At 40.3% G+C, this 14,628-nt stretch overlaps 1 protein-coding gene and 1 long non-coding RNA gene across 2 annotated transcripts in view; one reads left to right on the forward strand and one right to left on the reverse strand.

Moving 5' to 3' along the window:
* Positions 1-499: 499 nt before the first annotated feature.
* LOC131744560 (zinc finger protein 84-like) lies at positions 500-11,754 on the forward strand. The gene is given in 7 exon segments (XM_059044155.2): positions 500-735; positions 3,032-3,193; positions 3,962-4,145; positions 8,298-8,424; positions 8,711-8,803; positions 9,507-10,856; positions 10,859-11,754. Coding segments are annotated over 5 exon segments (1,887 nt in total). The 5' UTR covers positions 500-735; positions 3,032-3,193; positions 3,962-4,130; the 3' UTR covers positions 11,161-11,754.
* LOC131744646 (uncharacterized) overlaps positions 3,910-14,628 on the reverse strand; it is a 39,923-nt gene continuing 29,204 nt past the window's right edge. The window contains exons 4-5 of the long non-coding RNA XR_009332156.2: positions 4,695-5,793; positions 3,910-4,266 (exon numbers count right to left, since the gene is read on the reverse strand). This is a non-coding gene — a long non-coding RNA (uncharacterized lncRNA). The remainder of the gene's footprint in view (positions 4,267-4,694; positions 5,794-14,628) is intronic.

Here is a 14,628-nt window from a genome sequence, read left to right on the forward strand (position 1 = left end):
ATAGAATTAGCCCTTTTCCCCCACATATAAAATGAGGATAATATTTATGTCCACCATCAATGGCTTTCAGAATATTAAGCAAGAAAATGCAATTATTATGCGTGAACATGTCCGCTATTTAAAAAAAAATGTGTATACACTTAATAAAAACTAGCTATTACTTTTCAGTTGGAGTTCTTGGAAGAAGCTGGATAGCAGCCAGTAAAGTGCATTCACTAACAAAATATGTTTGGACCACAATCTGGAATAATCTATCCAATTAAAAATTTTCCTTCTCTTTGACTCAACAATTCCAATTCTCATAATTTCTTCATGAGAAAAATTATATGAAAACATTTGAATTGACAGGAAGCCTGCACAGAAATTTCTACCAACAATTTCGGGTCTTCCACCAGAAATTTCAACACCTTCCACCTCAGTCAGAAACATAACCCCTCCCTCACTATTAGCCCCACCCTCTCTACAGCCCTCTCACCTTTCACCCTGGAGGTGTCACCAAACTTCCACCACCAATTTTGGCTGAAGAAGATCTTTTCCTTCAACTGAATTTGTTTCCTCTGTGCCCACAGTGAGGCATGCTACCTTCCTCTACCACCTTGGCTTCTCCAGACCCTAAACCTTTCTGCAGAAGCATTCCTGGAAGTCCCTCCACCTGCTCCGAACTCCCTAAAGGAAGACTCCTTTTCCCTTACGGATTTGAGCACCTTTTCCAGCATGGCTGCGCCCTCTCTGATGGTATGTAGCTTCGTAAGGTACCAGTTGCAAAGCGGAGGCAGACATCTTCGGGCTTGGGGCGCCTTACCGGGAAGAGACCTGAATCCGGTGGAGATGGGCGACTGACAGAACGCGGGCCAGTTTTGCGGGGCAGGAAAAGTGGTTGTACGGCTGGTTTTCCAAGATGGCGGGTCCAACATAAATCAGCTAACAGGGCGCCGCCATACTCTGTCATAGTGTCTTTGTCTAAACGACGCGAAAGCTAAACGGACCCTTGGTCGGTGGAAGGACGCCGCGGGGTGCTGGTTGGCAGCCTGCAGATTCGGGTGCTACAGAGGATAAACTTGACCTGCGAGGTGGAACAGCCGGGTTCGTGAATCTGAAGAAAGTAATGGACTGTGCCTATTTGTACCCACCCAGCTGGCGCGCGAAGGATCTATAAAGGGGTCTCAGTTTCGCGTTCTGGGAGCAGGGTCAGGCTGAGCTTTGCGGAGGTAGGGGAGGGATGCGGGGAGTCTGTGGGAGGAGCAGGACCTTGTAGGGCAGGGGATGCATTCCGTTATTGAGGGAGCAGGATCGTCGGACATGGGGCAGCCCTGGGGATGGTCAGGGTATTGGAGTAGCATGCAGAAAGACTGGGATGGCTTGGGGTTAGTATTCATAGGAGAAGTCAGTGACTGGGCGCTCTTGGAGGCAAATCAGTGTTGGGCATGATTTAGGGTGTGGGCTAGTGATTGGGATGCACTTAGGGGGCAAGTCTGTGATTGGGGCATCTTTCGGGGGAAAGTTGATTGGGGGTGAATGATCAGTGATCGGGTATTCCTTGAAAGAAGTCAGGAACTGGGGTGTCTTAGAGGGTGTGTCAGAGCCTGAAAATGTCTTCTGGGGGAAGATCAGTTCTTAGGACAGCCTTAGAGGGATGTCAGCGATTGGAGCATCCCAGGAGGGTCAGTGACTGGGGAATCCTTTGTACATAAGTCAGGGATTGGGACGTCTTTGGGAAGGTTCACTGATGGGAGTGTCCACGAGGGGAGGTCGGTGATTGAGACCTACTTGGTTGGCAGTTCAGCATGTTTGATGTCCTGGGCTTTCTGAGTGTTTGCGATGTACTTAAGGGAGGGGGTCCGTGATTGGGGTATCCTTCCCCAAATCACCCCAAGGCCAGTGAATGGGGTGGCCTTGTGGGGAGGTTAGTGCTTGGGGCAGCTTTGTTTCTTGTCTTTGAGGGTCTCCAGTGGTCACTGAGAGTCATGGGGATCTGGGTGTTTGGGTCTGGATAGGCTAATGATCATCTGTTAGAAGTCATGAGCTATGAAGTAGCCATGTGGCCCGTACTTTGGGTATGATGTAGTTAGGCATTGTTCCCGGAGAGGTTTATGGGAGTTGGAGCTTGAGCAGTCTCTGCATTTTAGAGGGCTTTGGGGGTTTTAAAGCCCATTGACTTCTCATAGACTACATTAGTGCCTTCTTCAAAACCTGCTTTCCAACATGCTCTGTCCTCTAAATCAGGGGTCTCCAACCCCCGGAGCCGCACAGCAGGAGATGAGCGGCGGGCAAGCGAGAGAAGCTTCATCGGCCGCTCCCCATCGCTCGCATTACCGCCTGAACCACACCCCCCTTCCGTGGAAAAACTGTCTTCCAGGAAACCGGTCCCTCGTGCCAAGAAGGTTGGGGACCGCTGCTCTAAATCACCTCCTCCTCTCACTGTCTCCACGGTGCTTTGTAATGACCAAGATCTAAATAAAATCTAAGGTAAAATGCTTTTGCGAAAGATGTGGTATCTGGCCCTCTAGTTTTCAAATTTACCGCATATTTCTCTGGGATCCTCCCTTTTTGGACCTTCTGATGCACGAGAGGACATTCCCACATCCAAAATCTTGATAGCCAGAAATACACGTTGTTAAAATTTTGATATGTTTCCTTTTCCAAACTTTTCTGTGACTCATTTTATCACAAAGATGTGATAACACTGCATAAATGGCTTATAACTTGCCTTTTTAAAGAAACTTAACCTTCAAAAAAGAAAGTTAACCTTATACGATAAAATTGTTCCAGATTACTGACTTTTGGTACAAAGTCTTACTGATAGCTGCACAGTATTCTATAATGTGGATCTCGTTGCAATGTCGACTGAAATTATATTAAATCTTTGCAATAATTTGGGTAGACATGACTTTAAAATATTAATATAGGTCTGGACATTGCTCGTTAAGTTTATTCCTAGATCTTATCTATGTTTGCTGCCGTTGCAAATAGCTTCTCTTTCCCTTTAACTTTTTAAAAAATATATATTTATTTATTTATTTGGCTGTGCCAGGTCTTAGCTGCGGCGTGCGGGATCTTCATTGTGGCATGCGGGATCTTTTTAAGTTGCGGCATGCAGGCTCTTAGTTGCGGCATGCAGGATCTAGTTCCCTGACCAGGGATCGAACCCAGTCCTCATGCATTGGGAGCGCAGTCTTAACCGCTGGACCACCAGGCAAGTCGCTTCCTTGAACTTTTAATTAATTTTATTTTATAGGTATAAAAGTAGATGATTAAATTTTTTTTTTCTTTTTCATTTCCTTACTGAACTCTTGTTATTACTAATGTGTTTAAATTGATTCTTGTAGGTTTTCCAGGTAAGCAGTCGGCTGCAGTTAAGTTTAACTCAGAGAAAAGAATAGGGACTTTGGATTTCGGCAGACCTAGGTTTTTCTCCATATTCTGCCACTTACTATGTGAACTTGGGCATTTCTCAACCTGTGATTCTTTCCCCATTTGTTAAAAAAAAAAAATCAGTACTAACTACTCATATAGTTAGAGGACCTAGCACATAGTAAGTAACCAAGACACGTTTTAGCAAGCAGTATTCCAGTATATATATATACCATTTCTCTGGATTTTAGGCTTTTAAATTTTTCTTTAAAAAAATTTCTTTATATAATGGTCCTTCTCTAAATGTAGATCTAGTTTTGAATAGCTTTAGCACAATTACATAATTTAATGAAGATAGGTTTGTTGTTGGTGTTTCTTTATTATAAAATAGTTAATGTTTGTTGTAAAATAAACCATCAAATAATGTTACTTTTTTTCTTTATCACGTTAACCTACCACCTGAAGAAAACATAATTAAATTTTAGATTTTTATATATGTGTGTATATCTAAAATACATACACACATACAAATAAGGACTCACACAACTCAGAAAAACATTATGCTCCCAGTTATAGTTTATTACAGCAGTGAATTTCTGTAATCCCCCAGGTCTTGGCTTCCTGGGATGAAGTAGTTCCAATGAAGGAAGGAACTGAAGGTATCAAGATCAACATCACATCCTTCACTAGAGACTCCGTACTGGAACTTCAGGGAAGAAGCCAGAATCAACAATAGAGCAGATATTAGAGTTGCTGGCTATTCCAAAGGGCTCCAGAAAATGTCCAAGTCCCATGTGAGTTGTTTGTTTTTGTTTTTTTTGTATATTTATTTTCCATTTGGCTTTCCAGTGGATTTTAGGAGGTTAAATACATATATTTAAAATATATGTTTATTCAATATTTACGAAGACTGCACTATACCAGATCAGCATGAAACGATAAATGTCAGAATTCAGGAAAAAGTACTGAGACAAAAGATCAACTTCACAGTAAGGACGCAATGAGAATATGTTTATACAAATTGTTTAAAGTTAGAACATAGATTATAGCCTGTGAGGCTCTAAATATTTAATAAAATTGAGCACAAACTTGTCTCTAGTATCCCCTGTTCCAGTTATCTATTGCTGCCTAACAAGCCACCCCAAAGTCTAGTGGTAAACGTTTATTTTGATTATCCTCACGGATTCAGTGGGTCAGAAAGTGAGACAGGACCCTATGGTGATGGCTTTATGTTTCTGGGTTACAAAGACCATCCTCAGGTTCAGTGATTTACTAGAAGAACTCAACAGTACTCAGCAATGCAGTTATACTCACAGTTATGGATTATTACAACAAAAGGATACAGATTAAAATCAACAACAGAGGAAGTGCACAAGGCCAGGTCCAGGAGACACCAGGCAGAAGCTTCCAGTTGTTCCCTCTCAGATGGAGTCATGTGGACATTGTTTTATTTTCCCAGCAATGATTTGTAATGACACATATTGGGTATTGCTAATTAGTGTCTAGGCTTTTTATATGAGGTTGGTTACATAGGCAAGGCTGACCACATGAATGGCTGACCTTAGTGTCCAGCCCTTTCAGAAGTCAAGTTGCTACAGTGTGGCCCAAGGCCTCCACCATAAATCACATTGATAGCAATAGACTATTTGGTGTGGCTCAATGCTCCCGTGTAAACAAAGATATTTCAAGGGCTTAGAGGTTACTTCCCATAAACTGGCAAGAGCCAGACCTTTCTTTGGCATGTGCAGGATATGGACAATCCAGACTTTCTGTGCTAATCTTTTACTGTACAGCTTGTCTTACACACCATGATGTCTGGAACTTCAGCTGGGAAGACTCAAAAAGTTGGAGACTGGAATCATCTGGAGGCTTCTTCATTCCCATGTCTGTTTTCCAGGATCACATGACTCAAAAGCTAGGCTTAGCTGAGGCTTTTGACCAGAGCACTTACGCATGGCCTCTCCGTGTGGCTTGGACTTCTCACAGTATGATGCTGTATCCTGCGAGAAACAGACCGAAGCTACACTGCCTTGTCTGCCTTACCCTTGGAAGTTAGCATTGTCATTCTGTTACAGTCAATTGGTTAAGAGCAAGTCACTAAGACCAGCTAGATTCAAGGGGAAAGGAATAGGCTCCACATCTTGATGGGGAGAAGGTTTGCAGAAGGTTTTTTGGAATGGGAGATAAACTATTGTGGCCTTCTTTGGGAAACACAATTTACCACATGGCCATAACGAAAAAATTGTTGGTGATTTGTTTGGTCTTAAGGAGAAATCTCTTCTAGGAAAGTGAAATAGTTCATGTCCCTAAGTAGGAAGAAATTTCTCTGATGGGTCATTATTTTGATCATATAGTGCTCAGTGCCTTCAGTGCAAGCCACTGATAAAGTGGTAAGTTTCGTTTGGTTATTTCTCAGCAGTCCTCAGATAAGCCAGTGGTGTCCTGCCAAAGCCAAAATCAGAGTGATTAGAGTGCTTCAGGGTTTCAAAACAGTGTAGCCCAAATCCATGGCCTCCTGGTGGCCCGGGGTGAAACCTAGATTATCAAGAAGAATGGATGGACTCTGTGACTATCAAATGGTCTTTCACTAACCGTCCTCAAAATTCAGTTTTTTATTTAAATCAGTGGTTCCCATCTGGGGATGATTTTGTCCCCCCAGGGCACATTTGAGAATGCCTGGAGACATTTTTGATTGTCATGACTGGGGAGGGATATTAATGGAATCTAGTAGATAGAGGCCAGGGACACTGCTAAACATCCTACAATGCACAAAGCCTCCACGCACACAAAAAAAGTCTCCATAGCAGAGAAATTTCCAACCCCTAATGTCAATAGTGCCAAGGTTAAGAAATCCCAGTCTATATTAATTAACAAACAGTTCCAAGTTACCTTTACTCGCAAAGTCTTAGAATATTCCCAGCATGATCTCTTCACACCCAAAAATGTAGTGTAAACTCTCAGCTCATAGTTAATACTTAACCTTTTTCTTTTAAAAATATCCAATATTAGTGAAGCTTAAAATATTCTCAGTGTCAAAGTTTCAAATAGTCTAGAAGTTTACAGAGCTAAACCCTTATGTCCTCCATCAGTACTTTTTCTCTACCACCAAGATAAATAATCCAAAAACGTTTATGAGTATTATTCTGACTTCCCATGTCACTATTCACATACGTAAAAGTGAATTCATATGAATTTGAGTTGAGGTCCCTGGCTCACCCTCAAGCTCAATGATTCTCTAGAAGAACCCACTGGACTCAAGAAAGCAGTTATACTCACAGTTATGGATTATTAAAGTAAAAAGATGCAGATTAAAATCAGCAGAGGCAAAAGATACACAGAGGCAGGAGCTTCCGGGTTTGGAATTTTTAAAAAACTATACAAATGAACTTACTTACAAAACAGAAAGACTCACAGACATAGAAAACAAATTTAGGGTTACCAAAGGGGAAAAAGGGGGGGCAGGGATAAATTAGAAGTTTGGGGTTAAAATATACACACTACTATATAGAAAATATATAACCAACAAGGACCTACTGTATACCACAGAGAACTATATTCAATGTCTTATAATAACCTATAATGAAAAAGAATCTAAAAAAGAATATATATATGTATATATGTACACACATACATATATATTTTTTAATGAATTACTTTGCTGTACACCTGAAACTGACACAACACTGTAAATCAACTATATATCAAAACAAACAAACAAAAAGAACACTGATATAGTGTAGCCCAAGACCTCAGGAATATAAAAACATTCATCAGGCTGGATATTTCAGGGGTTCAAAGTTATCTCCCAGGAGCAAATCAAGGACAGGCCTTTCTTTGGAATGTACAGGGCTTGGGCAACCCAGGTCTGCTTTACTACACAGTACCTAAATATACATATTGTCATAATTAAGGTTACAGTTTATATACTTTCTTTTAACATATATACACTTAACCACTTATTTGGAAGTCTCTCCATTATCAGCATATAATAACAAATAATAATAAGTGAAAAATGTTTTGAGTGCACCACCTGCTCTAAATTGAGTCATTTAATTTCACAACTTAGGAGGAAACGTATTTTCAGTGTTTTGAATGCCCATGGTTTCACTGTGCTATCATTCATGTTACTTCTTTCTGGAATGCCATGCCACCTCTTCCCTCTGCAATTCGCCATAAAACATAGACTTGGGCTTCCCTGGTGGCGCAGTGGTTGAGAGGCCGCCTGCCGATGCAGGGGACACGGGTTCATGCCCCGGTCCGGGAAGATCCCACTTGCCGCGGAGTGGCTGGGCCCGTGAGCCATGGCCGCTGAGCCTGCACGTCCGGAGCCTGTGCTCCGCAACGGGGGAGGCCACAACAGTGAGAGGCCCGCGTACCGCAAAAAAAAAAAAAAACCAACAACATAGACTTGATCTCATAAGAATTAGTTCCAAATTCACCTCTGTGAATTTTTCTCCTTTACAATTTTCCCCTTTACAATTTTTCTCCTCCCCATTGATGTCCACATGGTATATATTTATATATACTTACTTGACATGTATAAATCTATTCTCTTGTGCACTTACATCTCTCTCTTTGCAAGCTAGTGTGTTCCTTCAGGGTAGAAGTGAGTCTTATTTACAAAGGAATGCTTGATATACTGTCTGACATATAGGTGCATACACACAGATTGTGTGGTTTCTAGATTAAAGGACTTAAGCATGTTCTCTATTCTACTCCTTTTTTTGTGAATGGATGAACATGTGAGTCAGTGAATGATTGGATGGAAGCACAAAGATAGGATATTTTAAGTTAAAAAATTGGTTTTCCTACAAAGTATAATGCAAAACTAGTTACACAGAAAGCAGTCAAATAGCTTACCATGGGAAAATAAGAAATTCCTATTTATCTTCCTAGTATGAACCAATGATGATCCCTCTAGGATGAATAGGAATGTTCTATTACAGGGCTCACTGTCATTCAAGGATGTGGCTGTGGTTTTCACCTGGGAGGAGTGGCAGCTACTGGACCGTGTTCAGAGGAACCTGTATCAAGATGTGATGTTGGAAAATTATATCAACTTAGTATCAGTGGGTAAGGAGAGCATTCCCTGGGCAATGTAGGCAGTGGATTGCCTTTTCTTTCTCAGGGATGAAAGGGGTGGAGGCTTACAAACTGCCTTACTTTTTTAGACTTGAGTTTCATACATCATAGATTTCAGTACCTTGTGGCCTCTAACAGTATTTTTCTCTCACTTCCAAAGGAAAAGTCCTTTACTTGGCCAAGATGCAATTTGTTCAGCCCCTTAAATGTAACCTTTCCCAGTTTACAGAGGGCTTGTATTTGGGTCCATGGGTCCTCTGTAATTCCCCTTGAGTAGGATATCAAGTTACCAAAGCAGATGCATTCTACCGGTTGGAACAAGAAACACCATGGATAATAGAGGAAGAAAGCCAGAGTCAGATTCATCCAGGTGAGTGAAAAAACAGCCCTGTGGGATAAAAGGAAGTTAAAATCCTAGTTGGCCAGAAAGAGGGAGGTGCCTCAGAAATGTCTGGAGAAGTCTTGAGATTTTTAAGCTCTGAATGTGACTCAGAACAGCTGATGTGAGCTCCCATATACATTAACATTGACTCCACTTTTTTTTTTTTTTTGGCTGCACTGTGCAGCTTATGGGATCTTAGTTCCCTGACCAGGGATCGAACCCGGGCCCTCGGCAGTGAAAGTGCCATGACACCACTTTCTAATCTCTCTGTATTAGGTCTCTTTTGCCTGGTTTTAAAAAGCACATTTCCTTGTTTTAGATATTCTGATTAGATCCCTCTCTAGTCCATCTTGGAACTTGCTCTCCTAAATAATCTTTCTCCTTGTTATCCTCAGTTTACCTGCCTTCTCCTTGTCTCTGCCTCCCTAATCCATGGTTATAGCTCTCTTTTCTTATATACTCAAGCATTCATAAATTCTCCCTTCTTCCCATTCTGTGTATCTCTCATGCCTATTGTAGATTATTCCTTCGTTTTTTTTTCTTTTTCATTTTCTTTATCTCCTTTCACTTATAAATGTCACAGACTTTGGGTATATACCCACAATCTCCTTTCCTCTTCTCTCTTTGGCCTTTGCTGAGATTCTACTCCTTCTATTACATGGTCATTATGGATTCATTGGTCTGTTTCTAGAAGACACCTGGCAAGTTGATAATCATAGAGACTGGCACAAAGGAAACCATGGCAACCTGGAAACTATGGAGAGTTACCACAAAGATAATGCATTTGGAAAAATATCTTCTTTGAGCTTAAACCTTGATATCTCCTTAGCACAAAGATCTTATACACTGAACATACTTGGGAAACATCTGAAACCTAATCTAGAGTGTATTACTCAGAATAAAAGTTATGCAAGAAATGAATTTGAATTTAATCAATATGACAAATTATTTCTTTACACTAAGCATGAGAAAATTCATACTGGACAAAAATACAATGAATATAATGAACATATGAAAGTTTTCAGCCAAAAGTCACAGCTTATTAAATATTGTAAAACTCAAACAGCAGAGAAACACTATAACTGCAATGACTGTGGGAAAGCCTTTTCTCAGAAGTCGGACCTCATTAAGCATCAGAGAACACACACAGGAGAGAAATCCTTTGGATGCAGTAGATGTCAGAAAGCCTTCAGGCGGAAGTCCCATCTCATTTTACACCAGAGAACCCATACAGGAGAGAAACCCTATGAGTGCAACAAATGCGGGAAAGCCTTTACTGATAAGTCATGCCTTAATAAACATCAGAGAACTCACACAAGAGAGAAACGGTTTGAGTGTCATGTATGTCAGAAAGGCTTCAGCGATAAGTCACAACTCACTTTACATCAAAGAACTCACGAAGAAGAGAAACCCTACAGATGTGAAGAATGTCGGAAAAGCTTCAGCAATAAGTCACAGCTCATTATTCATCAGAGATCTCACACAGGAGAGAAACCCTATGGTTGCAGTGAGTGTGGGAAAACATTTCCCCTTAAGTTTAGCCTCATTTTACATCAAAAAACACCTACAGGGGAAAAACCTTATGGATGCAGTGAATGTGGGAAAGCCTTCATCCAGAGATCTGAGCTCATTAGACATCAGAGAACTCACACAGGAGAGAAACCATATAATTGCAATGACTGTGGAAAAGGCTTTAGTGTAAAGTCACTCCTCAATACTCACTTGAGAACTCACACAGGAGAGAAGCCCTACGGATGCAGTGAATGTGGAAAAACATTCTCCATCAAATTTAGTCTCATCCTACACCAAAGAACTCATACAGGTGAGAAACCCTATGAATGCAGTCCGTGTCAGAAAGCTTTCACCCAAAAGTCACATCTCACTATTCATCAGAGGTCTCACACCTGAGAGAAACCTTATGAGTGCAGTGAATGCCACAAAGCCTTCAGCCGGAAGTCATATCTCCTTATTCATCAGATAATTCACTCAGGAGAGAAACCTTTTGAATGCCATGAATGTGGGAAAGCTTTCTGTCACAAGTTATCCTCATCATTCATAAGAGAATCCATACAGGAGAGAAACCCTATGGATGCAGTGAATGTGGGAAAACTTTCCCTATCAAGTTTAGCCTTGTTTTACATCAGAAAACACATACAGGAGAAAAACCCCATGAATGCAGTGAATGTCAGAAATCTTTTGCCCAGAGGTCACATCTTATTATACATCAAAGAACTCACACAGATGAGAAACCTTATGGAGGCAGTGAGTGTTGGAAAACTTTCTCCCACAAATTCAGCCTCATTTTACGTCAGAAAACTCATAGAGAGAAATTGTGTAGAAAATAGATATACAAAAATTGTCATTGACAGGAAATAGCTCCTTACACTCCAGAGTTTACATAGGAGTGAAACCTTAAGACTGCAGCAGATGTGGACCTGTCTTCTTTTCAGAATCACAACGTATTACTTATCAGAAAGCAGTACTGCATAGAATGCCAGACAGGAGGAAATACCTTTCCTGATGAATGTCAATTGAATGTAGCCCAGAGAGAATAAATAGAAACTTCTGCGTATGTTTTAGTTGTGGGGATGTTGTTGGTATGAAATTCAGCTACATTGGTATCAAAGAATTGACATTCAGGGGAAAAGTCTATACTTTAAAGAATCTTGGAATCATGCTTTCATGGGTATCATTTTATGAGGGAATTAATTTTCTGTAACTGTGACATAATAAACAGCCCTAATAGAAAGTATTAAATATGTAAATAAATACAGTAGTCAGAAAACAAAGCAAAATTTATATCAGGACCATGTGAGAATATGTGTGTTGTACCTATTTTTATTATAAAATGATTGTATTTGGGAATTGCATGTGTTAGCCTAATAGTTGTGACTCCCTAGTCCATGTGCTTAAATGTCATAAAACTTTACCATAGAATATCTGCACTGAGTCTTTGTATCATTACAATGCTACATAAATTATCAATGAACTACATGGTTCATTATTTTGGTAAAAAATCTTAAGGGCTTCCCTGGGGGTGCAGTGGTTAAGAATCCTCCTGCCAATGCAAGGGACACAGGTTCGAGCCCTGGCCTGGGAAGATCCCACATGCCACGGAGCAACTAAGCCCGTGCGCCACAACTACTGAGCCTGAGCTCTAGAGCCCACAAGCCACAACTACTGAGCTCATGTGCCACAACTACTGAAGCCTGCGTGCCTAGAGCCCGTGCTCTGCAACAAGAGAGGCCACCATAATGAGAAGCCTGCGCACCTCAACGAAGAGTAACCCCCGCTCGCCCCAACTAGAGAAAGCCTGCACGCAGCGATGAAGACCCAACTCAGCCAAATAATAATAATAATAATATTGAATATCTCACCACTTCTACCACGCCCCACTGTATGCTGGTATAAGTAAGTGGGCCTGGGAATTTTTGAGTCTCTCTTGAGTGAAACTTTTTTTCATCGATTCTAAGATGGAAAATTTTTCCCATGTATTAATAACTCTGAAGTTAAAATACAGCATTCAGTTGATGGCTTGACATATTTATTTTTTATTTTTTGGAAGTTAACAACATATTTAATTTTACTGCTGCTTTTTCCATTATAGACTACATCAAGGTATGAATGGGGCTGAGGCCGCAACATTGATTTTTTTTTTACAATTACATTATTTTATTTAGGTTTCTTTAAGGAATTTTTATATTAATATTTTACACATCTTAAATTTTATAGCATATATATAGGAACATATTTATAGAAATATATAGAAATAGGAAATATGTAACCTGGAGGGACAATTCTGAAACACCAGATCCTAAATGATACAAGGCCATTTGTGGACAAAAGTCTCACCTGCTATTTTTCTGGTTACCAATTCTGATGTGTTGCAGAGTGGGAGGGGGTTTCCCTATGCCACTAAGAAATTCTTAGACCCTGGCTGTCCTACAATTCAAATCAGTTCTGACCTATCTACCCAGAGATAGCATCAGATTCCATAGGTTAAGGGCTCAGTCTTATATGGCTGTCCTCCTCTCCACTTCAGAGGATAGCAAGTCCAGATTGTCCCCTGTGCTCAGCACCAACAGGCTACAGATTGGAGGTTCCGATGATTCCCTCCACAGATCCAATAATTTGCTAGAGAGGCTCACAGAATCCACAGAAACATTTTACTTACTGGATTATTGATCTATTATAAAAGGGTATAACTCAGGAACAGCTAGATACAAGAGAGGCATAGGACAAAGTATGGGGAAAGGGTGCAGAGCTTCCATGCTCTGCCTAAAATGTGACTCCTCCTGAACCTCCACATGATCATCAACCCAGAAGCTCTCCAAATCCCATTCATTTGGAGGCTTTGTTACATAGCCATGATTGATTAAATCATTGGCCACTAGCTATTTTTTTTTACAGTGTGATGTCAACATGTTTATCTGAAAAATAAATAAATATACATATAATATATAAATTCATACAATCTGAGTAACTACTGCAGAATATTTTTGTCATTGTAGTTGAACCATCAGAAGCTACTCCTATGAAAAACTTTAACTCCAAACCATATTTTTGACAGTGTAATGATCCACAGTTTTGTTCATTTTAGAGTTCACTATGTTTGAAGGCAACTAAGCTGAAAAAATATGCTAATTTTTTCTTATCACCGTCATGTGCAAATTACACATATTCTTTTTTTTTTTTTTATGGTACGTGGGCCTCTCACTGTTGCGGCCTCTCCCGTTGCAGAACACAGGCTCTGGACGTGCAGGCTCAGCGGCCATGGCTCACGGGCCTAGCCGCTCCGCGGCATATGGGATCTTCCCGGACCGGGGCACGAACCCGTGTCCCCTACATCGGCAGGTGGATTCTCAACCACTGCGCCACCAGGGAAGCCCACACATATTCTTGATAAATGCAAATGTTACTAAATTCTGCATGTAAATGATATTTAAGTTTTGATGGTTTCACTGATTCTTTTGCCAGTATACCTCCACAAATTACATACTGCATACCCAGAACCCACAAAATAAAATTCAAAATTTCTAGAATCCAATCAAAGATTACCAAGCCTACAAAAAACAGGAAACTATGATCTAAACTAAGGAGAAAAAATCTATCAGAGTTGACACGAATGTTAGCATTAGTAGACAAGGACATTAAAAGAGTTACAACTGCAATCCATAAATTTAAAAAGTTAAGTAGAAACATAGAAGATATTTTTAAAAACCCAAACTGAATTTCTTTTTTTTCTCCACAACTCACACACACACACACACACACACACACACACACACACACACACACACACACACACTGATTTTATCTTTACAAGAGATAAATAAACTGACACCAAGCATTGTAAATGGATGACCACGACAAAAGCAACAATGACTGCAATTACCAAACACGAAACACACTCACACTATGTCATAATACTGACATTCAGTCCAGTAATCCTCCACTGTAACAGCTCCTTTACTTTGCAGTGAATATTGATTTGTATATTTTTTGCCTCTGAGTCCTTGTGGGATTTAAAAAAAATTTTTATTCAAACAAAAAGTCACAAAAATTATAATCATCCTCATCAGTTCACTCAGTCCCATGTAATTAATGTTTTTCTATCCTGATCTTTTGTTAGCACTTTTATGAATTCATCAGTTTTCCATTAGAGTTCTGAAAATGCTTATTCATTCAGTTCAGCACTATAGTCAGTTACCAGAAACCTGTACTTGTCAGAGTCTTTTCCATGAATTCCTTGAAGATGAAACCCCTTTATAGGAACATTTTTGCAAAAGCATCAGAGTACACCCAGAACGGTC

This window comes from Kogia breviceps, chromosome 18 (assembly GCF_026419965.1).
Source record: "Kogia breviceps isolate mKogBre1 chromosome 18, mKogBre1 haplotype 1, whole genome shotgun sequence".
Taxonomy (NCBI): domain Eukaryota; kingdom Metazoa; phylum Chordata; class Mammalia; order Artiodactyla; family Physeteridae; genus Kogia; species Kogia breviceps.